Source organism: Schistocerca nitens, chromosome 7, assembly GCF_023898315.1.
Source record: "Schistocerca nitens isolate TAMUIC-IGC-003100 chromosome 7, iqSchNite1.1, whole genome shotgun sequence".
NCBI classification, from domain to species: Eukaryota; Metazoa; Arthropoda; class Insecta; order Orthoptera; family Acrididae; genus Schistocerca; species Schistocerca nitens.
The window spans coordinates 105,901,992-105,929,401 of record NC_064620.1 but is presented as its reverse complement, the minus strand read 5'-3'; the positions used below and the strand labels follow the sequence as shown (position 1 = coordinate 105,929,401).

Here is a 27,410-nt window from a genome sequence, read left to right as displayed (position 1 = left end):
TATATACATTCAGAACACAGAGACATTTGCAACGGTAGTACGCCTGGGATGATATGAATGCCCTGCTCAAGATTGGAAAGAATAGGTGGAAGGCTCATTTAAAGTTACTGGTAACTGACATTTCCACATTCAAAACGCCAAAAAAAATTGTGTTTACAAAAAGAAAAAAACAAGAAGATTTGTCTAGTTCATGGAGAGTCCTCCTACAGTTTTGAAGCTGGAGAGATGAAGAGCATCCTGAAGAGGGGAAAAGATTTCAGCAAAGCAAACAGCCTGACACCAATCACAGCAGGTGTAGAGCTTTCAGGAGACAAACTCTTGAGACATCAAAAAGCATTTGCTGCTCCACTCTGGTGAAGATTGGGCAACCAACAAAAAACTCAAATTCCACACGGAGGCATTTGACAAGCAGGAAGGCATTCCTATCACTCTTGCCGCTGCCAACCATCAGAATGAGGAAGAAGCTGGAAATGGTTTTGAGTTGATGGACAGTGTTGAAGTTGATGTCACTTAAAAGCAATTTTCAACCAATTTCATTTTCTAGAATTTTTTGTACGTGTTTTAATTAAGATGCAACTTTCTGTCAATTTTTGTGTTTCTAAAATCTTGGAAAAAGAAGAATACGAATAAATTTGGAGCATATTTTATTTTCTACAATATCTTGTGATGTCAAAAGCACAATGGAGAAGTTACAAAACTAACATGCATTTTTGTTCTCTTTTTGATGTAAAATAAGGCAGTTTTTCGTGATAAAATAATGTGACTTCCATATTTTTATATGCCACTTGTGTAGAATTTTAAGACTGCTTTGAAATAAAATATATTTTGTTTATGTTTGCAATAATTAATGTCCACCCTTCTGCCATTCCAAACATATGACCAAACAGCAGGTTTTGCAACCAAAAGTTTGTTTCGTAATTTGCTTGATACATTTGCAAAACCTGCTAAATGGATAAATTGGGTGCAAAAACCGTTATATCAATATTTCACTTATGACTTTCATGTATAAAACCTAATCGCAGATTTCAGCCATTAATACCAAGTAATTAATTATTTTTCAATTGTTGTTGTTGTTGTGGTCTTCAGTCCTGAGACTGGTTTGATGCAGCTCTCCATGCTACTCTATCCTGTGCAAGCTTCTTTTCATCTCCCAGTACCTACTGCAACCTACATCCTTCTGAATCTGCTTGGTGTATTCATCTCTTAAGTCTCCCTCTACGATTTTTACCCTCCACACTGCCCTCCAATGCTAAATTGGTGATCCCTTGATGCCCCAGAACATGTCCTACCAGCCGATTCCTTCTACTAGTCAAGTTGTGCCAGAAACTTCTCTTCTCCACAATCCTATTCAACACCACCTCATTAGTTATTTGATCTACCCATCTAACCTTCAGCATTCTTCTGTAGCACCACATTTCAAAAGCTTCTATTCTCTTCTTATCTAAACTATTTATCGTCCATGTTTCACTTCCATACATGGCTACACTCCATACAAATACTTTCAGAAACGACTTCCTGACATTTAAATATAAACTCGATGTTAACAAATTTCTCTTCTTCAGAAACGATTTCCTTACCATTGCCTCTCTACTTCGACCATCATCAGTTATTTTACTCCCCAGATAGCAAAACTCCTTTACTACTTAAGTGTCTCATTTCCTAATCTAATTCCCTCAGCATCACCTGACTTAATTCGACTACATTCCATTATCCTCGTTTTGCTTTTGTTGATTTTCATCTTATATCCGCCCTTCAGGACACTATCCATTCCGTTCAACTGCTCTTCCAAGTCCTTTGCTGTCTCTGACAGAATTACAATGTCATCTGCGAACCTCAAAGTTTTTATTTCTTCTCCATGGATTTTAATACCTACTCCGAATTTTTCTTTTGTTTCCTTCACTGCATGCTCAATATACAGATTGAATAAAATCGGGGAGAGGCTACAACCCTGTCTCACTCCCTTCCCAACCACTTCTTCCCTTTCATGCCCCTCAACTCTTATAACTGCCACTTGGTTTTTCTCATTTTTCAATTATTTTTTTAAAAAAGAAATGAAGTCTTTAGTAGTTTCAATGAGACAAGTTTTTCAAAATTATCTCAGTTACACTTATCATGCAGTTAGTGGCTTTGGCATCTAGGCTACTCAATTGATCTCCCATCTGCAACGCTGCCAAAGAACTGTGCGATGTCTGCTTATTGGGGTATTAGTTCCCATCCAACATCGGAGAGGGAAAGGTGGGGATGGCGGCTGGAGGGGAGGGATTGGTGGGGGGAGGGAAGGGGAGAGGGAGAGAGGGGGGGATGGGAGGGGGGATAGGGGGGATGGGAGAGAGGGGGAGAAGAGGGGGAATGGGAGTGAGGGCGAGAAGAGGGGGAATGGGAGTGAGGGCGAGAAGAGGGGGAATGGGAGTGAGGGCGAGAAGAGGGGGAATGGGAGTGAGGGCGAGAGAGGGGGAGAGGGGAGAGAGGGCGAGAGAGGGCGAGAGAGGGGGGGAGAGGCGAGAGAGGGCGAGAGAGGGCGAGAGAGGGGGAGAGAGGGGAGAGAGGGGGAGAGAGGGGGGAGAGGGGGGAGAGGGGGGAGAGAGGGGGAGAGAGGGGGGAGAGGGGGGAGGGGGGAGAGGGGGGAGAGAGGGGGAGAGGGGGAGAGAGGGGGAGAGGGGGAGAGGGGGGAGAGAGGGGGAGAGAGGGGGAGAGAGGGGGAGAGAGGGGGAGAGGGGGGGAGAGGGGGGAGAGGGGGAAAGGGGAGAGGGGGGAGAGAGGGGGGAGAAAGGGGGGAGAGGGCAGAGAGGGGGGAGAGGGGAGAGAGGGGGGGAGAGGGGGGAGAGGGGAGAGAGGGGGGAGAGGGGAGAGAGGGGGGAGAGGGGAGAGAGGGGGGAGAGGGGAGAGAGGGGGGAGAGGGGAGAGAGGGGGGGAGAGAGGGGGGAGAGAGGGGGGAGAGAGAGGGAGAGAGAGGGGGAGAGAGAGGGGGAGAGAGAGGGGGAGAGAGAGGGGGAGAGAGAGGGGGAGGGAAAGGGCGAAAGAGAGGGGGAGAGAGGGGGGAAAGAAAGGGGGAAAGAGAGGGGGACAGAAAGGGGGAGAGAGGGGGGGAGAGGGGCGGAGAGTGGGGGACAGAAAGGGGGAGAGGGGCGGAGAGAGGGGGACAGAAAGGGGGGAGAGAGTGGGGAGAGGGGGAGAGAGGGAGAGGGGCGAGGGGGAGGGGGGAGGGAGAGAGTGGGGGAGGGGAGAGAGTGGGCGAGGGGAGAGAGTGGGCGAGGGGAGAGAGTGGGCGAGGGGAGAGAGTGGGCGAGGGGAGAGAGTGGGCGAGGGGAGAGAGTGGGCGAGGGGAGAGAGTGGGCGAGGGGAGAGAGTGGGCGAGGGGAGAGAGTGGGCGAGGGGAGAGAGTGGGCGAGGGGAGAGAGTGGGCGAGGGGAGAGAGTGGGCGAGGGGAGAGAGTGGGCGAGGGGAGAGAGTGGGCGAGGGGAGAGAGTGGGCGAGGGGAGAGAGTGGGCGAGGGGAGAGAGTGGGCGAGGGGAGAGAGTGGGCGAGGGGAGAGAGTGGGCGAGGGGATAGAGTGGCCGAGGGGATAGAGTGGCCGAGGGGATAGAGTGGCCGAGGGGATAGAGTGGCCGAGGGGATAGAGTGGCCGAGGGGATAGAGTGGGGGAGGGGATAGAGTGGGGGAGGGGATAGAGTGGGGGAGGGGATAGAGTGGGGGAGGGGATAGAGTGGGGGAGGGGAGAGAGTGGGGGAGGGGAGAGAGTGGGGGAGGGGAGAGAGTGGGGGAGGGGAGAGAGTGGGGGAGGGGAGAGAGTGGGGGAGGGGCGAGAGTGGGGGAGGGGAGAGAGTGGGGGAGGGGAGAGAGTGGGGGAGGGGAGAGAGTGGGGGAGGGGAGAGAGTGGGGGAGGGGAGAGAGTGGGGGAGGGGAGAGAGTGGGGGAGGGGAGAGAGTGGGGGAGAAGAGAGAGTGGGGGAGAAGAGAGAGTGGGGGAGAAGAGACAGTGGGGGAGAAGAGACAGTGGGGGAGAAGAGACAGTGGGGGAGAAGAGACAGTGGGGGAGGGGAGAGAGTGGGGGAGAAGAGAGAGTGGGGGAGGGGAGAGAGTGGGGGAGGGGAGTGAGTGGGGGAGGGGAGTGAGTGGGGGAGGGGAGTGAGTGGGGGAGGGGAGTGAGTGGGGGAGGGGAGAGAGTGGGGGTAGGGGAGAGAGTGGGGGGAGGGGAGAGAGTGGGGGGAGGGGAGAGAGTGGGGGAGGGGAGAGAGTGGGGGGAGGGGAGAGAGTGGGGGGAGGGGAGAGAGTGGGGGGAGGGGAGAGAGTGGGGGGAGGGGAGAGAGTGGGGGGAGGGGAGAGAAAGGGGGAGAGAAAGGGAGAGAGTGGGGAGAGAAAGGGAGAGAGTGGGGAGAGAGTGGGGAGAGAGGGGGGAGAGAGGGGGGAGAGAGGGGGGAGAGAGGGAGAGGGGGGAGATAGGGAGAGGGGGAAGAGAGAGGGAGAGGGGGAAGAGAGGGGGAGAGGCGGGAGGGAGGGGGGAGGGAGGGGGAGGGAGGGGGAGGGGGGAGGGAGGGGGAGAGGGAGGGGGAGGGAGGGAGAGAGGCTGGGGGGGAGAGAGGCTGGGGGGGAGAGAGGCTGGTGGGAGAGAGGCTGGGGGGGAGAGAGGCTGGGGGGGAGAGAGGCTGGGGGGGAGAGAGGCTGGGGGGGGAGAGAGGCTGGGGGGGGGAGAGAGGCTGGGGGGGGGAGAGAGGCTGGGGGGGGGGAGGCTGGGGGGGAGAGAGGCTGGGGGGAGAGAGGCTGGGGGGAGAGAGGCTGGGGGGAGAGAGGCTGGGGGGAGAGAGGCTGGGGGGAGAGAGGCTGGGGGGAGAGAGGCTGGGGGGAGAGAGGCTGGGGGGAGAGAGGCTGGGGGGAGAGAGGCTGGGGGGAGAGAGGCTGGGGGGAGAGAGGCTGGGGGGAGAGAGGCTGGGGGGAGAGAGGCTGGGGGGAGAGAGGCTGGGGTGAGAGAGGCTGGGGTGAGAGAGGCTGGGGTGAGAGAGGCTGGGGTGAGAGAGGCTGGGGTGAGAGAGGCTGGGGTGAGAGAGGCTGGGGTGAGAGAGGCTGGGGTGAGAGAGGCTGGGGTGAGAGAGGCTGGGGTGAGAGAGGCTGGGGTGAGAGAGGCTGGGGGGAGAGAGGCTGGGGGGAGAGAGGCTGGGGGGAGAGAGGCTGGGGGGAGAGAGGCTGGGGGGAGAGAGGCTGGGGGGAGAGAGGCTTGTGGGAGAGAGGCTGGGGGGAGAGAGGCTGGGGGGAGAGAGGCTGGGGGGAGAGAGGCTGGGGGGAGAGAGGCTGGGGGGAGAGAGGCTGGGGGGAGAGAGGCTGGGGGGAGAGAGGCTGGGGGGAGAGAGGCTGGGGGGAGAGAGGCTGGGGGGAGAGAGGCTGGGGGGAGAGAGGCTGGGGGGAGAGAGGCTGGGGGGAGAGAGGCTGGGGGGGAGAGGCTGGGGGGGAGAGGCTGGGGGGGAGAGGCTGGGGGGGAGAGGCTGGGGGGGAGAGGCTGGGGGGGAGAGGCTGGGGGGGAGAGGCTGGGGGGGAGAGGCTGGGGGGGAGAGGCTGGGGGGGAGAGGCTGGGGGGGAGAGGCTGGGGGGAGAGGCTGGGGGGGAGAGGCTGGGGGGGAGAGGCTGGGGGGGAGAGGCTGGGGGGGAGAGGCTGGGGGGGAGAGGCTGGGGGGGAGAGGCTGGGGGGGAGAGGCTGGGGGGGAGAGGCTGGGGGGGAGAGGCTGGGGGGGAGAGGCTGGGGGGGAGAGGCTGGGGGGGAGAGGCTGGGGGGGAGAGGCTGTGGGGGAGAGGCTGTGGGGGGAGAGGCTGTGGGGGGAGATGTGGGGGGGAGATGTGGGGGGAGAGGTGGGGGGTGAGGTGGGGGGTGAGGTGGGGGGTGGGGTGGGGGGTGAGGTGGGGGGTGAGGTGGGGGGGAAGAGGTGGGAGAGAGGGAGAGATTGCATCTGAAAAACACCCTATATCTATATACAGGGGGGTGGACAAAAATACACAACACAGCACCAGGCATAATAGGGAGTAGGAAATCCATTAACTTTCAAAACAGCTTCCCGTTACTTCGAAATGGATAAATGCAGGTCATGTACAGTTTTCAACGGAATCTTATACCATTTTCCTTGCAAAATAGTGGGTACTTCTGGTAACAATGTTGGAGGGGAGGGATTGGTGGGGGGAGGGAGGGGGAGAGAGAGAGAGGGAGGAATGGGAGAGAGGGAGAGAGGGGGAGTGGGAGAGAGGGGGAGTGGGAGAGAGGGAGGGAGAGAGGGGGAGGGAGGGGGGAGGGGGCGGGGGAGAGAGGGGGAGTGAGAGGGGGGGAGAGAGACAAGGTAAACCCCATATGTTCAATAATATTGAGATCTGGTGACTGGTAGCCACGGGAGATGCGAAAATTCATCTTTATGTTCACAAAACCAGTCCTGGACGATGAGAGCTGTGTGAACAGGGCTCTTGCCATCTTGGAAGACAGCACCATAACCGAATCCCTGCCATGTTTCACTATCGGCAAAAAGTTGGAAACACTGCAAAACAAGACTCATCAGACCAAATTAGTTTCTTCCATTACTCCAGTGTCAAGCTTTTACGACTTCGGCATCACATTATCCTGTTACAGGCATTTGCGTCACTGATGAGTGGTTTTGAAGTTCCAGCTCACTATGTATTGCATAGCTTATTATGCCCCCTTCATGTTGTTTTGGTGCTGACAGAGTTCTCAAGTGTAACATTCAGTTCTGCAGTGACTTTTGCAGCTGTCACCCTCTTATTTTCCATCACAATCCTCTTCAATGATCACACGTCACGATCACTTAATACACATTTTCACCTGCCTTATGAAGAAGTGGATGATGTTTTTTCAGCTTCCTTGTATATGGTAAAAATCTTTAATGTGGTGTATATTGGAAATACCAAACACTTCGGCTACCATCATTTTGGCAGCGCCCACCCGCACAAGCACCAACAATTTGCCATGCTCGAATTCACTTACCTCCTGCATAATGCACTCATAAGTACAAAGAACACTGTTCTGATCATGATGGATACTTGTAACGTGTTGAAGGCATTGCACAGATGATGTTTGTGGTCAAATACACTGTAGCAAGCTACAGGTTTGGCTAGCATCTGCATTTATGTTCAAGCAAGCATTTCTTGTGGCATTTCATTTTGTTCAACCAGTTTTTGGCCACTACAAACATGTGGAACAATTAATCCAATACCACCATTATCAGCATCTCTTCCTAAGTCGATCCCAAATATTTCCTGGGAATGCAAATTCATGTATACCCAGAAAATTTAGAGTACTTCACAGTACAGTGTTTTTGCACTCCTCTATAAAAACAGGAATAACAAGAGGTAGTGTATATTGCTAATACAAACGAAATAAGACCTAGTGATGGGGAATGAGCATCACCAAAAATGCCCATCAGTGAACTATGAACAACAGTGTAGGAAGTGGATGATAATGATTAGCACCATCCATATCCCTGTACAGCAACCATGTGAAGAAAGTGAACTATAAGGAGTTTCTATGAGCAGTTAAAGCCTTGTGTGTGAACCACAACAATTCTTAGTAGCAACTAACAAGATTCTGACAGCAGTAGTTCCAATATATCACAAACACCAAAGATGCAATGAGAAGAAGCTTTATGATGTGACAATATCACCAAAAATGGCATTATGACATGAATGCGCAGTGTAACTGCACAACAGAACAGTTAGAGGATCTTGAAATTTCTGCAACTGAATAAAAACACAACAAAATGTATACACACCAACAATGACCATAAACTCAATGCTGAAAATGGAGAAAAATAATGATTAACTTTCTCAATAAACAAAAATGTGTTAGCTTTGGAGACAGTATTTCAAGGGAAGGTTATAACACTAACAGAGGATTTATGAAGAGAAAGAAGCACAAAAACACTTAATACTGTAAGTCGCTGGATGTTTACAACTGAGTCATACAATATGGGACTAAATTCTGACTTTCAAAAATAAGGAAGTAGATACAAGGCGAGGTACAAAAGTAACCAGAATCGTAATGCATCGTGTACTTGTAGTAGCCAGTTGCGCCGCCAGAGGGTTGTAGTAGGAGCTCTGCTGAGTCATTCTGCCACACAACGTCACCTAACAGTGAGAAGTGTGGTTCCCTTGGCAGTTCTTTGAGTGTGCGTACATTGCAGACATGACACGAGGAAATGGATAGTTCTTACGAACAAGTGCGGCAGTGAAGTTTTGTTTCTTGCTTGGCAAGAACGCAGCAGAAACTGTTGCGGTTATTCAGACAGCCTACAAAGACCATGCTCTTAGTAAAACACAAGTGTACAAATGGTTTTCTCGGTTTAAAAAGGGAGAAATGGTGGTTGAAGATCAGCCCCGTTCTGGTCGACCTTCAACTGCTCGAAGTGAAGACAACATTGACAAAATCCGTGATCTCATCAGTGAAGATCGACGCAGGACAATCGACCAACTTGAGAACTTGTCCGGGTTGTCCTGGAGCTCAATTCAGCGCATCTTGACCATCGATTTGGGGATGCGAAGAGTGGCAGCAAAATTCGTGCCAAAGCTTCTTACCGGAGATCAAATGGATCGTCGCTTCAAGTCTGTCTCAAAATGAAGGACGTGTTCAAAGATAATACACATTTTTTCAACAAAATCATTACAGGTGATGAGTCATTGTGCTATGGGTACGATTTAGAAAGTAAACAACAGTCATCACAATGGAAGTCACCTGGCTCACCTCGACCAAAAAAAGCTCGAAAATCACCAAGCACACTAAAACATGTCTAACCTTTCTATCTGTCAAAAACAAATGAACAATGCTGTGTGTTTGAAACTGTTAACATATGTCCGGGACATGTGCACCAACAGAACAAAAAGAGATTTATAATCAAATGTACATTGCCTGCGCAATTTGGTAAGTCACCTTACTTTCTGAACAGTCGTCGTATTTTTTATGCACATGCATCAACAACTAACATTGCAGCATAGTTCCAGGCCACTGGAGACAGGACATCACAGCAGTAAGACATTCAATCAGACTTTTTAATTCTGGCAGTGATTTTACACACATTAAGCAAGGCGTAAGAGCCACCATAGTTAGGCAATGATTTTACAGCCAGCAGACGTGCTAAGGGGTAGCAGGTTAAACATTTTGACAGTTAGGCTCTACGGCTGATGCTATAACTAACAAGAACAGAAATGTCAAAAAGGCAGCATATACTATTGTAAAAAACAGTTTTTCTAGAATATGTTGAATTTTTAGTTAGTCAACCTGGCAGATCTCTACAACTACTTGTAAGAAGGTTATACAAAAGTATATATAATGGAAGGTGTTTGGAACACTTCATCTTACAGTTGAGGCCTTAAGTTGTCGATAGGCACTTACAAAAGGTCGGACATTGCTAACTTTCGGGTGAGGTCCAAAAGTTGTGTAGTAACCAGAAGCATTTGGCAAAATAACTGCAGACCATCTCCTCCTAGTATTAAATTATATCCTGTACTCAGTTACAGTAACATCTAATACATGTGATGGAGAAAATTTATTGCCTAATAAACTATAATTAATGTTGCTATAAACTGTTAATACCTGGGCAGATAGAGAGGACCCGTGCAGACGTAAACATTTTTATATATTTTAGTCAATCTGCGAACATGTTTCTCCAAACGGTTCCATGAATTTCTATTGAAACCAGCACCAACTTGAGGTGCAATGTTTGACAAAAAGAATGTTTGATCAACATAAGTCTGACTACTTCGATGATTCCCTGCAGCAGCAAGATGGCCCCTGTCATAACCACTGCCCTTGTAATCCTTGTTGGTTGACCTGGAAAAATGAGTGCCAAAGAAAAAGTCATGAAAATACAATGGTACCCAACAAATATTTAAGTACTTTTAACATAACAAAAAACATTGAGCTTGTAGTGCACATTACTACTTTTATCCTTTCCCTTAACTGACTACTAAACAGCACAACTATTTTACTTTGTCCATAATGGACTCTCTATTAAGGGCTGCAACTAATTAGATGGTACTTCGCATTTTTCATACCTATGTAGCAATGCCACGTGGGACTTTGTATTTGCTTTACTGAAGGCATCCAGTAGCTGAAATAAGCCTTGTAAAATATTTCTGTGGAAATGTAATTATAAAAATCATATTTTTAATGGCAATATTACGAGTAGGCTAGATTGCTACTGACCTTATAGAAGAGGTGTTGTTGAGTCACAAAAAATGGTTCAAATGGCTCTGAGCACTATGGGACTCAACTGCTGAGGTCATTAGTCCCCTAGAACTTAGAACTAGTTAAACCTACCTAACCTAAGGACATCACAAACATCCATGCCCGAGGCAGGATTCGGACCTGCGACCGTAGCGGTCTTGCGGTTCCAGACTGCAGCGCCTTTAACCGCACGGCCACTTCGGCCGGCTGTTGAGTCACAGATAGGCACAACAAGAAGACTGCTAAACAAGTAAGATTTCGGCCAAAAGGGCCCACACACACACACACACACACACACACACACACACACTTTCATTTACAACATAACTCTCACATACATGACCACTGTCTCTGGCTGCCGAGACCAGACTGCAAGCAACTGCACATGATGGGAGAAGAAATCTGGGTGGTGGGAGTAAGGAGGAGGCTGGGGCAGGAAGAGGGAGGCATAGGAGGATAGGGGTGGGGGATAGTAAAGTGCTGCTTGTGGGAGCAGACGGGACATGGTGGGGAGAGGGTAGGGCAGGTAGGTGCAGTCATCAGGTTAGACACTGTGTGGGGCAAGAGGGGCAGGGGGGGGGGGGGAGGGGTACGAAAGGAGGAAAGACATAAAAGAGACTGTGAGTGTGTTGGAACAGAAGGTCATATAGCACTGGAGTGGGAAAAGGGAAGGGGATAAGTGGGTGAAGTACAATGAGTAACCTTCGTCAGTTACTGTCCTTCACCTAACTATGTCTTTCCCTGTTCCCACTCCAGCACTACACAGCCTTCTATTCCACCAACACACAGTCTCTTTATTTCTCTCCTTTCCCACTCCTCTCCCACCCCCCACCCCACCCAGTCTAACCTGATGACTGCACCTACTCACCCTCCCCTCTTCACACCATGTCCCTGTATGCTACCCAGACAACACTTTACCATTCCCCACCCCTACCCTGCTATCCCTCTCCCTGCCCAACCTCCTCCTCCCTCCTATTACCCAGATTGCTTCTTCCATCATGTTCAGTCAGGTCTTGGAGGCCAGAGACAGTGGTCATGTTTGTGTGTGTACACTCCAGGTGAAGGCCTTCTGGCCACAAGCTTACTGCTGACAGTCTCTTTTTGGTGTCTGTCTGCGACTCAACGTCTCCACTATATATCCTTTTCATAATATTGTCATCATTCAATCCTGGATTTCCCATTGTTTTTTTACACATTTTTTGTACAGCCCAACTGAGGAGTGCAACTTAGTAGCAGACGAGTTTGCTTCCTCCTCCTCCTGATCTCTCTTCAGTTTCTGACTGAAGGTCCCTTTCTGATCTTCTGTTACGGTTCTGTTGGTAGTTCTCAGTTTGACTACAAACTGGCGAATCTCAACAAGAATTCTAAATGTACATCTATCCTTTACCATATCACTTGTGACGCCAAGATGATCTTCAATTCAAGTAGCCAAGATAGATAATTCTTTTAGCGAGCTTAACAACATTCATTCTCAGAATGTGACTATAAAACAATAGTCGTGTCATTCCTGGATGTGTCAGATTTTCCTAGTACTCTTACGTAATACCTGTGACTTCCTTTATAGCCAAATTCCGCCAAAGAAGTCTGGACTTTCCTTGTGGCTCTGCCTTAAATTATTGATCTTCCTCCAGTTATCAACGTCTATGAATCAGTTGTGTGTATAATGCCTGTGATTTGATTAAATTGTTATAGCAGCTTTGTTTTGAGTTCCAGGATATTGATTTGTCATTATAGCTGCTCTGACGTGATGTTAATATTTGTTTGACAAGTTCTGTAGCTTTTCCAACTACAATGAATTCTTCTAATATCTTGGGTAGTGTGGGTCTATTGGATCTCTTTGTCTATAAAGAGATACCACCAGTTGCCTGCATTTGCAAATTTGCAAGGAGGTTCTGAGGGTGAGAATTTTTTCTTTACAGGCTATGCCTTTCCTGAATTCTGCCTGATGTTCATCAATGACATGGTTAGTTCATGTCTCAAGTCACTTGTGTAAGACTCTTGATAATATTTTGTGAGTAGGCTTAACTGGTAGCAGGGAAATTGACATTTATGTCCATTTTATCACCTTTTTGGTCCGCCTCTACAGCTGCGTGGTCAGCATAGATAGCTGCCATGCGAAGGGCATAGGTTTGATTGACGGTGCCACCAAGGCATTTTCCTTGTTGGGAAGACTGTCATGGGTTGAATGCTGCCTCATGATGCCAACTGAAGAGCTACTTGACTGAATAGTAGTGGTTCCACGGTCCAGAAAGTTGTGTACTGACCATATGCCACTCAACACTGCACCCACATCACTCCAAGGCAGAGGATGACAATGCTTGGTAGATGTCTCTTGGGCCTTCACAACCTAGACGAGGAGCTTTTTATTTATTTTATGCATGTATCTTCTATCCAGCACATAAATCACACACAAAAATCTTTTTGCATGTTAGTTTTACAACTCACAAGTTCAGGTTATTTAAATTTTTACATGAATTGGATACCACATGATGAATATTAGCAAATTTAAGTAAAAATGGGTTATATAAATTGATACCGTATACTTGAACTTATTGTACAATTAGGTGGAAGTGTTATGGATTTTCCAGCACAAATTGCTGTGTGAATGAATAAAAGCTGTTTTGCTGCAGGTTAAACCTCACAACTTATTTTTATTTATTTATTTTTATCATTTAAACCAGAAACATATTATGTCTGTGTAATCTGGCACATGGCACATAGTTTTGTTCCTGTGTGATGTACATCTTTTCTCGCATCAGCCGATGTTGCAATGTGTGACTGAAGTAACTGAACTTTTACTATAGTATTGCATAACTGAGTAACCAGCAATACCATGCACCCCCCCCCCTCCCCACCAAAAAAGGTTTCTTTCTGTTTTATACAATTAAATATAGATGGCATAAGTTTCTTTGATTTACTCGTCTTTGTTAGTTTACACCTTGGTTCATTTCATCTCCCTGAAGGTTCTTCTTCACAGGGCTATCTACAGAAAACAATGAATGAGTGGAAAATATTGTTCTGAGTAAAAAAGTCTCTTTCCTCAGCACTCTTCTTTAACAAATATAACTACTTCAATTTTTATTTATCAGTTTCTGTGAGCCATGGAACACGTCAGTGTATAGTTTACAGAATGCTGATCAGAAAATTTATAAACACCAGAGTTAAATAATGAATAAAATATGAAAAAAAATTGGGAGCATGCAAGTAGATAACTCCTGTTAGGATAGGAGGAGTGTGCCATAAGGAAACTTTTCAACATGGATTTCAACACTTCAGGTTCATCACTCCACTTTTCAGTTTCGATGGAAGACTGTTGAAAATTAAAGCTGCTGAATAGCGCACACTGTTCTCTCTTATCCACAGGAATATTATTTTTCTGTCTAGAATTCACCAAGTGAATTTGCAGTTCATTGTGAACAAGTCAATATTATCAATACTGTCTGTGTCAGAGACAGTAGAATTCATTCTTACAGTAAATATAACAGCATTCACTCTCTGCACAGGATCCAGAACGTGATACTTCAAAGAAAACCTTCCCTCTACCCTCAGTCCTAAGAATTTGAAATGGTCAACATCGCTAAGTGTTTGGCCACCCAGAGTTTCATGACACGTACTTATGCATTGCATTTTGTTGCAGTTAAGTGTTAAGCCTAGTTTACACGACACCACTGGATTGCACACAACTCTGCTACCAGCCACTGTGCATGCGCGGCACATGTTTGCGTAACTCACTGGCGAAACTAAACTTTTTTGGTTTGTTCCAGCTTTGGCGACACTATTAGCATGAATATTGAGGTCAGGTGAGTCTGTCTAAAGTAAATAAACTGAAATATCAGGTGGGGCATGGAGGAAATTGTTCGCTTTTTGGGTACCATTGCTACACACTGGTATTTGTAGGATTTTAATGGTGCTGACTACAAAAACAAGCAGTAACTTGTTGCTGCACTGTAGATTGTCATATGCGATCTGGACATGAATTCGTAGACAATATTTTAGCTGTAGAGCAAAATCCAATCAATTCAAATTATAGGAGTTGTACTGGATTGTTTTGGGGGAAGAGACCAAACAGCGAGGTCATCGGTCTCATCGGATTTGGAATGGATGGGGAACGAAGTTGGCCAGGCCCTATCAAAGGAACCATCCCGGCATTTGTCTGGAGCAATTTAGGTAAATCACGGAAAACCTAAATCAGGATGGTCGAACGCGGGATTGAAGCGTCGTCCTCCCGAATAATTATAGGAGTACACACACAAATGAATTAATAAAAATACTGGCAAGCAAAACATCTAGCTGCAGAATAGTCCAAGTCTACAACATTAAAATCTCGTGGTTCGTGTTGGTCAATTCTTTTTTAATAAATATAGATGGAGAAAAGGCTAAAGAAACCTGGAAAATTAAAGTCTTGATTCAATATTAATTGATTTAAAATGTCAAAGCAGTGCTTCCCATTCACAAACTGTGTACAGATGATTAAAGTAACTTATAGGGTTGTAATTTTTCCTCCTATCTACGTGATTATGTAGCTCTCAATTCGTTCGAGCAATCAGTCATTCATAATATGAAACACAGTCATAGCTCATTCACTCAAAATGATTCAGAAATTTTACTTGTTAGAATGAAATCAGGCGATATTCTTTTTCTCTGGAGGTTCGTGCTTTGCGGCAGTCTGCTAATCTGTACAAATAAAATGCCTCATAATTTTTGGGAGCGTTGTATAATCAGTCGGGAAACCTCAGATCAAGCAGATATTTGGCTCTGATGAAGTTTAACCTTCCGAAGAAGTAATGGAGCTCTTGGATTATTAAATGCAGGTTCGTATCCAGCCTTTCGGAAGTTCCCTTCTGATTAACAACTACGCAATATATCGATGAATATCATTAATTCTCAAATGTCAAATACACACCTTTTGTATGAAGGAGCAATCTATATATATATTTCCTTTTTAATCGTACAGTTCGTATCAGTTATCTTCTGTGATAGATCTCAATAATCAGATTACAGTTCTTCAAAACAAAGCTCAGGCTAATCGGCACGAAGACAATCTCAGAAGCTTTTTTCTTCTAACAACCACCAGAGAGAGTACTACAAAGAATAATTATGCGCTCATGGCATAGCTATTGTATGAAACTATTTTGCGCATGGATTCTGCGAGTATGAAGATAGAAAATTTGTAAACGTCATTCAAGGGTAGAATTGTCTCAGAATACTTCATCGAATATAAAGAGATATTACAGGGTCTTCCAGTACAATTTCTTTCACCAAAATCAGTGAGCAAACAAACTGATGTCTTTTCTTTATACAGTTCTGAACCCGAACACGTTTCTCTCTCTCTCTCTCTCTCTCTCTCTCTTAAATCTTTTGTCTTGTTTAGCGACTTCATGCAAACAAGATTAACTATGCCACAAAACAAGTTTAATTCCGCCACAGCTTGTACATCTGCCAAAACATTTTTCCCCTCTGTTCGGCATTCCATTTTCATCTCTGAGGAAGAGGAATGGGCTATTCTAAGGCATGCTGTATACCCTCTTCAGCCACTGGGTTCTAAAGAGATTTATTAGGTTGTTTATTTATTATTTCTTGCAAAAGGGGAGGGGTTTATTTCTTCCAACTGAGAGTTTACAATTTGCATGCCACGTGTTCTCCACACATCTGTCGCTTTCCTCTCTTAGGTGGGACTGCCAAAATTTCCATTTTACACAACTACACCACACTCAAAACGATGAAACTGAAGTGTATACTGGTGGTGGTGTGTTTACAGATATATGCGAAACTACTTGTGTGCAACTTGTTGCGCGGGATGAGTGCCAAAGCCAGTGTCATGTAAACTGGGCTTTAATCCATTCTCTGAAAGCCACAAGCTGGTGTTACCTATTTTCCTATTGGCAACATCATTTATATTACATTACACACCTTTCACCAATAAAACTTGTGTCATTTACAAAGAGAAAAATATTTGAGCTATCTGTCATATTTAGCAGTAGACACAGAGACATATTGCAAAAAGCAATGGATGGAGAAATGAACCTATATTTTCCATGGCCCATTAGATTCAAATCTCTCCCATTTATTGACACTAAAGGCCAACCATCAGCCTCCTACATTCTACATAATTTCCATAATACCATAACGTTCAACCTTACATGAAGTATTACATGGTGTAGATAATTTAATGTTTTTACTAAATGAAAGAAACTACTTACTGCCCTCAGCCTATCATATGGCCTGATAAAATTTCACACGCAAAAGAATAAATTGCATTTTCAGTGGATACCCCTTTCTTGAAGGCAAACCGTGAGTCTGGCAGCAAATTATCACACCCCACTTAAGATTTATCGGTAAAATGGCCCAGTGGATAGCCCATCAAAAACTGAACACACATCAAGCATGGCAACAGGAAGAAAGTGTAATGAACTATGAAAAAAGAAGCAAAATAGGAACACTGAACAGTCCAAGCTCAAGATGTGCAACACTGAGCGAATTCCAAGAACTATGGCATTGTGGTTGTGTTGTCACAGTACTGGACTGAAAACTGGGAGATGTGTGTTCAAATCTCCCTTGTATCCCATTTGTATTACCCCCTGCCCCCACAAAATTATTATCTTTCCATCTCGTCACTGGCATACCTAGTTACTGGTTATATAAGTCATGCCATAAGAATACATTATCTTCACAAGTAAATGTGATGACTAGTGAAAGCAAGCCAGGTACCTCATCAACCTCTCACAGAAAAGAAAACAACAAATAAACAGTTGTGAATTATGTTACAACAAAGGAATTCAAGAGTCAAAACTTACAAAACAGAACGCAAGAGTCAAATGTGATACTTGTGTACAGTAAATAGGAAGTATGTATGTTCAGAGGTCTTTTCGTTACCTCTTGCTGTTGCAAACTGATGTTACACCATGGCACAGGCACAAATTTGACTACAGCGAACACGTCAACGGCTGGACAGACAGTTCATAATTTTGTGAAAAAAAAAGTAATAATAATAAATTATGGAGTACAAGGGAGATTTGAACATGGATCTCTCCCTTCACAGTCCAATATTGTGACCACATAACCATGACACCCTAGCCATACAAATTCACTCAATGTTGCACATCTTGAGCTTGGACCGTTCACAATTCATGTTTTGTTTCTTTTTCCACAGTTCAGCTCAGTACATCTTCTTCCTGTTTTCATCTTGATCTGTGTTCAATTTTGGTTGGGCTATCCACTATTCTATCTTATCCCAAAATCTGAGGGGGGATGCAATAGGGAGTTCCCCTTGTGAGAAGGTCCACGACTCTCCTACACATTGCTTTCTTACAAAACTTTTGAAAATGTTGGTCGCAAAGAAATTGGTCAGTAATTATCTAAAATCTCTCCCTTTTCATAAAACTGGTTTCATTAAAGAGTACTTCAATTTGTCCAAAAACTCATAACACATTCAAGGCTCACTGCACAGGTGAGATTTTTCCAAACCTACTTGAAAAGTCACCATATGCACGGGAGTCTTCACTCTTTAGTGATTTAATAATAGATTCAGTTTCATCTAAGCTTTTTTTCACGTATCTGCATGTAATATTGTTGTCTCAAAACACAAGCTTTTACATATTAAGCTGTACCAATAAAATGTTGATCTAACTTGCCAACTACTCAGAAAAAGTGATTGCGAAATATTCAACACAGCTCTGGTGGATAAATAAATAGCTTCATTCTCTCACAAAAGAAGCTGAAGTAGTTCAGCATCCTCATTTTGCCCTAATACTTCTTTCACAATTAATCACACAGTTTAATTTTGTTCTGAGAGCTTTCTATTCCCTTCAGTGTATCATTCCTCAGCGTTTTCCAGAACTGTCTGTAGCAAAATTCTCATACTGGGCTCTGACAGCCCTTCAGGTCGTGATACTGCTCCCGATTCCTCCTCAACAGATTAAAAAAAAAATAAAAATAAATAATCAGTTGGCTTATTTTCACGTTATTTGTTCACTGCCCTGTGATACACTATGCCAACCAAAATGCAGCATCACTGTGAATGCTGTTTTCAAACATGGGAAGAGTTGGTTGATGTTTGAAAGCAGCTGGAAATTGCCCTGACTACCATCTAATGATTGGCACCTGGCGTAAATCGGTGCGTTAGAAGAACTGTTGGAAGGCTTCCTGTACATGGTGGACAGGGACCAGCGAGGACTCAGCTTGTTGTACCAATCCCTCTAACCAACAAGTCTGAAACAAACTGAGACAATTCGACCTATATCACCTCTTTTGTGGAAAACTGTTCTGTCTGGTGCCAGGAGGAGGCAAATGCAAAAGAGTAAGGGTCTATTAACCATCGGCTGTTCAAACATATAGTAAATTATGGTAACCCTTAGGGAAATGGCAACAAGGGGCAGGAAGGGACACCAGGTGCGTCCAGCATGTGTACCTGGGTGCCTCATTCAACATGTTGAAAAGACCATTCCAGCAGCCACCGAGGAAACAGAGTGCAACTACCTGCAGACTGTGCGCAAATGATGCCTGTTGTTTTGGCTCCAAGGTTTTGGTCATTCCAGTCACTTGCAGAGAAGGTTGAGAAGAAAGGTCTTGCGCATGAAGTTTCAATGAAGCTCATGATTTGTTGTTTTGTCCCCAGAACTGATTGTGGCCCTTTAGTTCCGAGTCAAGTGGAAGGACTGAATCAGAGACTCAGAAGTTTCTGAGACTTGCTCCATACGGTTGAGAACTCTAGGAGCCTCCTAAATGGGTCAGGTGTGCACTACACATCAAAGACTGCTACTCAGGTAGCTGACTGTGTTGGCTGCACACAAGGGTTTTTAGTTTTTAGATTAGGCAACTCTCCATTCAATCCAGATAACGATAGCTGTGACCCAGAGGTATCAGTGTCAGATAAAAAGAAATGCCCCCCACAGTGGGAGAACTAAAACCCTAATGGTGACTGCCAAAGCATTTGCAACAAAGTGCCAAGAGTGTGCAGTGCTCATGAAAAGCAATGAAGCTCACATAATACTAGGTAAAGAAATTCGCTTGAAACCTGAAAGTTAGAGCAGTGAGACTTCTGGAGAAAATTTAATTGTACATTGAAAGAACAGGCGAATGGGGAATGGAGGTGGTGTATTTGTTGCAGCAGACAAGAAACTCAAATCCACCAAGATAGAAATTGAAGCTCCATGAGAGATTGTTTGGGCAAGACTCAATATCAGGGGTAGGCATAAAATAATTGGATCCTTCTATTGCCCACCACAGTCATCTCCTCATGTAGCAACAAAAAAAATTTGGAAAACACCTCTCTCCACATGTATATAAGTTCCCAAATCATACTGTAATCATTGATGGAGACATTCATCTGACAATTAACTGGGAAAATTATAGTTTTGTTGGCGGTGGGCTTGATAAGACATCCTGTGAAACAGTACTAAATACCTTCTCTGAAAACTACCTAGAACAGATAGATATGAACATCCCTCATCATGGAAACTTACTGGATCTAATGGTAACAAACAGACAAAACCTCGTTGAGGATGTGCACATTGAAAGTAGTCTCTATAACCATGAAGCGGTTGTGGCAACAATGATTACCAAAGTACAAAGGACAACAAAAACAAGCAGAAAGAGATATATGCTCAGTGAACTAGATTAAAAAAAAAAAAAACTGTAGTGTCATAACTCAGTATGGAACATGAAACTTTCAGCAAAGGACAGGAGCATGTAGAGGAACTATGGCACAAGTTTAAAAGAATAGTTGACCATTCACTGGATGGATATGTACCCAGCAGAACAGTCCATAATGGGAGGGAACCTCCATGATATACAGTCATTGTGAAGAAACTTCTAAAGAAATGAAGATTACTCCATAATAGGCATTAAAGCATAAGGCTATAGACAGAGAGATGCTGAATGAAACATTTGGCTGTCAAGAGAGTAATTTGTGATGCCTTCAGTAACTACAGCAGCAGAATATTGTCAAATGATCTTTCACAAATCCCAAGGAATTTCTGCTCATGTATAAAGGCTGTTAGTGGCACCTAAGTTAGTGTCCAGTCCCTAGCAAATGGGACAGGAACTGGAATTGAGTGTAGCAAAGCAAAAGCTCAAATGCTTAACTCTATTTTCAAATTTTCCTTTACAAAGTAAAATCCGGGACAATTGCCCCAATTTAATCCTTGTACCACTGAAAAGATGAATGAAACAACAGCTGAAATCATTAAAACTGAACAAAGTTCCAGGACGCAATGGAATCCCTGTCAGATTCTATACTGAATTAGCAGCTGCATTAGCCTTTTTTCTAACTGTAATCTATTGTAAATACCTCTAATGAAAACCATGCCCAGTTCTTAGAAAAAAAGCAGAGGTCACACCGACCTGTGAAAAGGGTAATAGAAGCCATCTACAAAACTGTCATAAAATATCCCTGACATCGGTTTGTTGCAGAATCTTAGAACATTTTCTGAGCTCAAATGTAATGAGGTATCTTGAACAGAATGATCTCCCCAATGCCAACCAGCGTGCATTTTGAAAACATTAATCATGTGAAAACTAATTCGCACCTTTCTCACATGACAAACTGAAAGCTTTGGATCAAGGCAATTGGGTGGATGAAGTATTTCTCGATTTCTGAAAATAATCTGACTCACAAGGGAACCTCCCCATCGCACCCCCCCTCAGATTTAGTTACAAGTTGGCACAGTGGATAGGCCTTGAAAAACTGAACACAGATCGATCAAGAAAACAGGAAGAAGTTGTGTGGAACTATGAAAAAATAAGCAAAATATACAAACTGGGTCGTCCATGCGTAACATAGGCAATATTAAGGGCAGTGTCAGGCGAGGAGCGCCGTGGTCCCGTGGTTAGCGTTAACAGCTACGGAATGAGAGGTCTTTAGTTCAAATCTTCCCTCGACTGAAAATTTTAACTTTTTATTTTCAGTTTATCACTTTTTCTGGAGTGATTATTACCTAAATCGGGCAAGGTAGAAGAATCTTTTTACCCATTCGCCAAGTGTACTAGTTAGGTGGGTCGACAACATATTCCTGTCATGTGACGCACATGCCGTCACCAGTGTCGTATAGAATATATCAGACGTGTTTCCCTGTGGAGGAATCGGTTGACCTATGACCTTGCGATCAAATGTTTTCGGTTCCCATTGGAGAGGCACGTCCTTTCGTCAACTAATCGCACGGTTTTGCGGTGCGGTCGCAAAACACAGACACTAAACTTATTACAGTGAACAGAGACGTCAATGAACGAACGGACAGATCATAACTTTGGGAAAATAAAGAAAGCAAAATTTTCAGTCGAGGGAAGATTTGAACTGGAGACCTCTCATTCCGCGTTAACCACGGGACCACGGAGTTCCTCACCTCACACTCCCCTTAATATTGCCTATGTTACGCATGGACGACCCAGCTTGTATATTTTGCTTATTTTTTCATAGTTCCACACAACTTCTTCCTGTTTTCTCGATTGATCTGTGTTCAGTTTTTCAAGGCCCATCCACTGTGCCAACTTATAACTAAATCTGAGGGGGGTGCGATGGGGATGTTCCCTTGTCAGTACCACACCTACGCTATTTGTCAAAAGTATGGCCATATGGGGTGTCAAGTGAAATTTGTGACTGGATTAAGGACTTTGTGGTAGGGAAGACACAGCATTTTACCTTAGATGAAGAGTCGTCATCAGATGTAGAAGTAACTTCGGGTGTGCCCCAGGGATGTGCATTGGGACCCTTGCTGTCCCTGGTGTATTTTAATTACCTTGCACACAATAGTAATAGTTACACCAGGCTTTTTGCACATTTTGCAGTTATCTATAATGAAGTACTGTATGAAAGTAGCTGCATAAATATTCAGTCAGATCTCAATAAGATTCCAATACGGTGCAGATATTGGCAACTTGCTTTAAACGTTCAAAAATGTAAAACATTGTACTTCATTAAAAAAACCATAGTATCATATGACTATAAAATCCAATGAGTCACTGCTGAAATCGGCCAACTCATACAAATACTTAGGTGTTACATTTTGTGAGGATATGGAACAGAATGATCACACAGGTTCAGTCATGGATAAAGAAGTAGGTGACTTTGGTGTACAGGTAGAATACTGGAGATGTGTACTCAATCTACAAAGGAGATTGCTTACAAATCGCTTGTGCAACTGGTTCTAGAATACTGCTCCAGTGTGTGGGACACATACAAGATGGGACGAACAGTGGATACTGAACGAAAAAAAAAAGGGGGGTGGGGGGGTAGCAGGGATGGTCACAGGTCTCTTTAATCTGTGGGAGTGTGTCACAGAGATTCTGAAGGAACTGAACTGGATGAGTCTTGAAGATGGATGTAAACCATCCCAAGAAAGACTATTAATAAAAGTTTCAGGAACCAGCTTTAAATGATGGCTCTAGGAACATACTACAACCCTTACATATCGCTCACTGAAGGATCACGAGGATAATGTAAGAATGATTACTGCATGCACAGAAGCATTCCATCAGTCATTCTTCCTGCGCTCCTCACGTGAATGGAACAGGAAGAAAATCTAATAACTTGTACAATGGGACTTGCCTTGCCACACACCTCACAATGTAAAGTCTTTATTATCCAAATCAATTGGTTATTAGTACTGCATATTAATGTAGGGAAGGGATAAGATCAGCTGGATGTTTACGAGGGTTATGCACAATGTTTAGGCAAGCAATCCAGTTAGGACCATCACGCACGACATGTTATGCTGTTACGTGTATTCACTGTCTGAGTCCACCCAAATTTAAATTAGGTCGGTCTTGTGCCACTATTTTTAGCTGACACTCACAATTTCCTTCAATATTCTTGTTTTTCAAAACCTGCACTGTCATTACATGACGCGCATTCTCTCAGCATTTTCCAGTTCTTGTGACTGTGATGCACACGAAATCCGAATAAACAGAGTGTCACATGCAAGACTTGTTGAAATTAAAACTTTCATCCTGGCTTATTCCATTTTCCAACATCTTTACGTCAACAGACTTCTTAATTATACTGTCCCAGGAACCCTTGGCATTTGCATCACAATACTGATCTCATCATCATTCATTTTATGATTATATTTGAGGCAGAGTTCTGTGACAGCTAATTTTGCTTTACTTGGGTATGTTACATATGTTCCGAGCAACTTTGAATGTTCTCATAGTCGGCACCATGTGAGCTGTGCTATACGGGTAAGCAACTTTAAAGCAAGGTTTGCACTGTTTCTTGTATGTTTCATAATTATTCTTATAACCCCCCTCCCCCCCAAAAAAAGACTGTTCTGGTTTGGTGTACATTTTCCTAGCATATGATGCAGTGTCACAGTCATGAATGTATGTGAAAGTACACAGCTGTTTCAGCACCAGTGTTCTTGAGAATATTTCTTACTACACAGCTCAGTTTTGCAAGTTTTGAATTTGGGGATGATGTAAGATCTTCATATCAGATTTTCTTGAATTTGAATCCCAAAAAATTTAGTTTTGTTAACAGCACAACCCTTCTGTTAGCTGTATTTTTGATTTCTTGTGTAGGTTACATATTCCTAGGATAAATTACTGATTTGTTTCTGGAATACTACTCTGACACTTTTATGATATCTTTTGAAGTCTAATTTCTTCGTTTATCTCTTCAGTCTATACACCACCACCATAAAGAAACTCAGACTGCAACTTCGTTGCTATGACAATTGGGGGACCACCTCAACAAATGCGCAACAATTTTGAACTGCAATGTTATGGGGTAACTCAACTCTAAGAAATGTAGTGTTTATTGCTCAAAAATGTGTTGTAAGAATAATATGTGATGCTCACCCATCATCATCTTGTAGGGATCTGTTAACAGAGTTTCGCATTCTGACTTCTGCCTCACTCTATATTTATTCTCTCATGAAGTTTCTTATAAACAGTCCACTGCAGTTCAAATGTAACAATGATATACATAATTACAATACCAAAAGAAAAAAATGACTTTCATTACTCCACATTAAGGATGTCTTTAGCACAAAAATCGGTTCACAATGCTACCATCACAATTTTAACATATTGCCCAATAATGTAAAACGTCTGGCAGACAACAAAGTTAAATTGGAAAACAAACAGAAAAAGTTTCTCCTTGATAACTCCTTGTATTCCATAGAAAAATTTCTAATTTTGTAATGCATAAAAAATGGTTAGGAATTACTAACTGACAACAGAAAAAAAAGAAAAAAGGTAGATGATTATCAGATGTAGCCATATTTACGCATAATGAATGTGTAACGTGAAAATAAAAGGGCTCATTCCACATTTTTGGCTATGATTAATCACACAAATGATTCACGGAAACTAAGTGAAACAGTTAAGTGTTTGGGCCAGAAGTGGACCAAATTATTTTATTTAACATAGAATACGAAGCTACTGTCATTGGCTCACTTGTTGTTCGTACTTTGCATTTTCACGGTGAAATTAAAATAAAACGTGCAAATAAAAAACAACAGGGAACAAAATAAAGGCATTAACACCACTAACACAATGGGCAACAGGATGACAGCACCAGAAAACTATGGAAAGCTGTAGAAAGGGTCGTCGAGCAGATGTGCAAACCTATAGACCTATATCTCTGACATCGATCTGTTGTAGAATTTTAGAACATGTTTTTTTCTCGAGTATCATGTCGTTTTTGGAAACCCAGAATCTACTCTGTAGGAATCAACATGGATTCCGGAAACAGCGATCGTGTGAGACCCAACTCGCTTTATTTGTTCATGATACCCAGAAAATATTAGATACAGGCTCCCAGGTAGATGCTATTTTCCTTGACTTCCGGAAGGTGTTTAATACAGTTCCGCACTGTCGCCTGATAAAGTAAGAGCCTACGGAATATCAGACCAGCTGTGTGGCTGGATTGAAGAATTTTTAGCAAACAGAACACAGCATGTTGTTATCAATGGAGAGACGTCTACAGACATTAAAGTAACCTCTGGCGTGCCACTGGGGAGTGTTATGGGACCATTACTTTTCACAATATATATAAATGACCTAGTAGATAGTGTTGGAAGTTCCATGCGGCTTTTCGCAGATGATGCTGTAGTATACAGAGAAGTTGCAGCATTAGAAAATTGTAGCGAAATGCAGGAAGATCTGCAGTGGATAGGCACTTGGTGCAGGGAGTGACAACTGACCCTTAACATAGACAAATGTAATGTATTGCGAATACATAGAAAGAAGGATCCTTTATTGTATGATTAAATGATAGCGGAACAAACACTGGTAGCAGTTACTTCTGTAAAATATCTGGGACTATGCATGCGGAACGATTTGAAGTGGAATGATCATATAAAATTAATTGTTGATAAGGCGGGTACCAGGTTGAGATTCATTGGGAGAGTCCTTAGAAAATGTAGTCCATCAACAAAGGAGGTGGCTTACAAAACACTCGTTCGACCTATACTTGAGTATCGCTCATCAGTGTGGGATGCGTACCAGATCGGGTTGACGAAGGAGATAGAGAAGATCCAAAGAAGAGCGGCGCGTTTCGTCACAGGGTTATTTGGTAACTGTGATAGCGCTATGGAGATGTTTAGCAAACTCAAGTGGCAGACTTTGCAAGAGAGGCGCTCTGCATCATGGTGTAGCTTGCTCGACAGGTTTCGAGAGGGTGTGTTTCTGGATGAGGTATCGAATATATTGCTTCCCCCTACTTATACCTCCCGAGGAGATCACGAATGTAAAATTAGAGAGATTCGAGCGCGCACGGAGGCTTTCAGACAGTCGTTCTTCCCGCGAACCATACGCGACTGGAACAGAAAAGGGAGGTAATGACAGTGGCACGTAAAGTGCCCTCAGCCACACACCGTTGGGTGGCTTGTGGAGTATAAATGTAGATGTAGAAAGTATGTTACATACGACATTACTAGCACTAAATAACAGTTTTAGAATTGTGCACTTTAAGCATAACATGGTTTTAAAAACTGAGGTTATCACATGAAGTGTGTGTATTGATGGTAAAAATTGGGTTTTGCACAAGTTGGAATTTCTCTCCAATGTTGAGATGAATAAGTAAGAGTATAGGCCATAGAGATGCTTCTTCCACTAATTAGTCATCACTGTCTGCTATTCCCCCCCCCCCCCCCCCCCCCCAAAGCTGTTGATGTCACAGAATAATCTAAGCATTTGTAATCCACCACAAGTTGAGAATCAAATAAAGTCTAAATTTTAACCCCCGTTTCACAATTGGTGATGTTATTTAATCAATTTTGTACAACTGACACTCATGCACAATTGCTCCTTCTTGAAAACTACTATTTATTACGGATACTTACTGAAATGTAGACTGGCAAAGGCAAGGAATGTGTTTCTGGAGAAATTTGTTAACATCAAGTATAGATTTTTTTAAGTCTCAGGAAGTCGTTTCTGAAAGTATTTGTATGGAGTGTGGCCATGTATGGAAGTGAAATATGGACGATAAATAGTTTGGACAAGAGAACAGAAGCTTTCGAAATGTGGTGCTACAGAAGAATGCTGAGGATTAGATGGGCAGATCACATAACTAAGGGGGAGTTACTGAATAGAATTGGGGAGAAGAGGAGTTTGTGGTACAACTTGACTAGAAGAAGGGATCGGTTGGTAGGATATGTTCTGAGGCATCAAGGGATCACCAATTTAGTATTGGAGGGCAGCGTGGAGGGTAAAAATCGTAGAGGGAGACCAAGAAATGAATACACCAAGCAGATTCAGAAGGATGTAGGTTGCAGTAGGTACTGGGAGATGATGAAGCTTGCACAGGATGGAGTAGCATGGAGAGCTGCATCAAACCAGTATCAGGACTGAAGACAACAACAACTTACTGAAAACGTGGTTTGTTCCTTCAAAATTGCTATTTATTACGGGTACTTAATGGAAACATGAAAAATTAATGGTTGTGTGATGGTAAAGGTTTCCAGGTATGAATTACAAGTTGTGTGAAATCTACTTACAGTACCTAAAGAATTTATGAATAGAGTCATCCTCCTTGAACTCGCACTTGGAACGATCAATTGCACTGTTATGCCTCACTGATTCGCGCTTTAAGTGTTCAAACACCCAATGGGCTACACGATTTCTTCGGTCATAAGACAAAATGAAATCGTCAAACGATCTCACATTGTCAAGCCCTGGAAAGCCAAACCTCATGATCTGTAATAAGAGAAAATTATTTTTTCACGTGTGTAACACTTCTAAAAATTACAAATACGTGTCAAAATTACAGG

General features: G+C 44.0%; 1 protein-coding gene across 3 annotated transcripts in view; it reads right to left on the bottom strand.

Moving 5' to 3' along the window:
* The window catches only part of LOC126195303 (endonuclease G, mitochondrial), a 76,869-nt gene that overhangs the window by 48,310 nt on the left and 1,149 nt on the right, over positions 1–27,410 (bottom strand). For all 3 annotated transcript variants that reach the window (XR_007538573.1, XM_049933862.1, XM_049933861.1), the window contains exons 2-3: positions 27,143–27,336; positions 9,571–9,807 (exon numbers count right to left, since the gene is read on the bottom strand). Coding sequence is in view for 2 of the 3 variants with exons in the window: in XM_049933862.1 (XP_049789819.1) it covers positions 9,571–9,807; positions 27,143–27,336 (431 nt within the window). In the remaining variant the exon portion in view is untranslated. The remainder of the gene's footprint in view (positions 1–9,570; positions 9,808–27,142; positions 27,337–27,410) is intronic.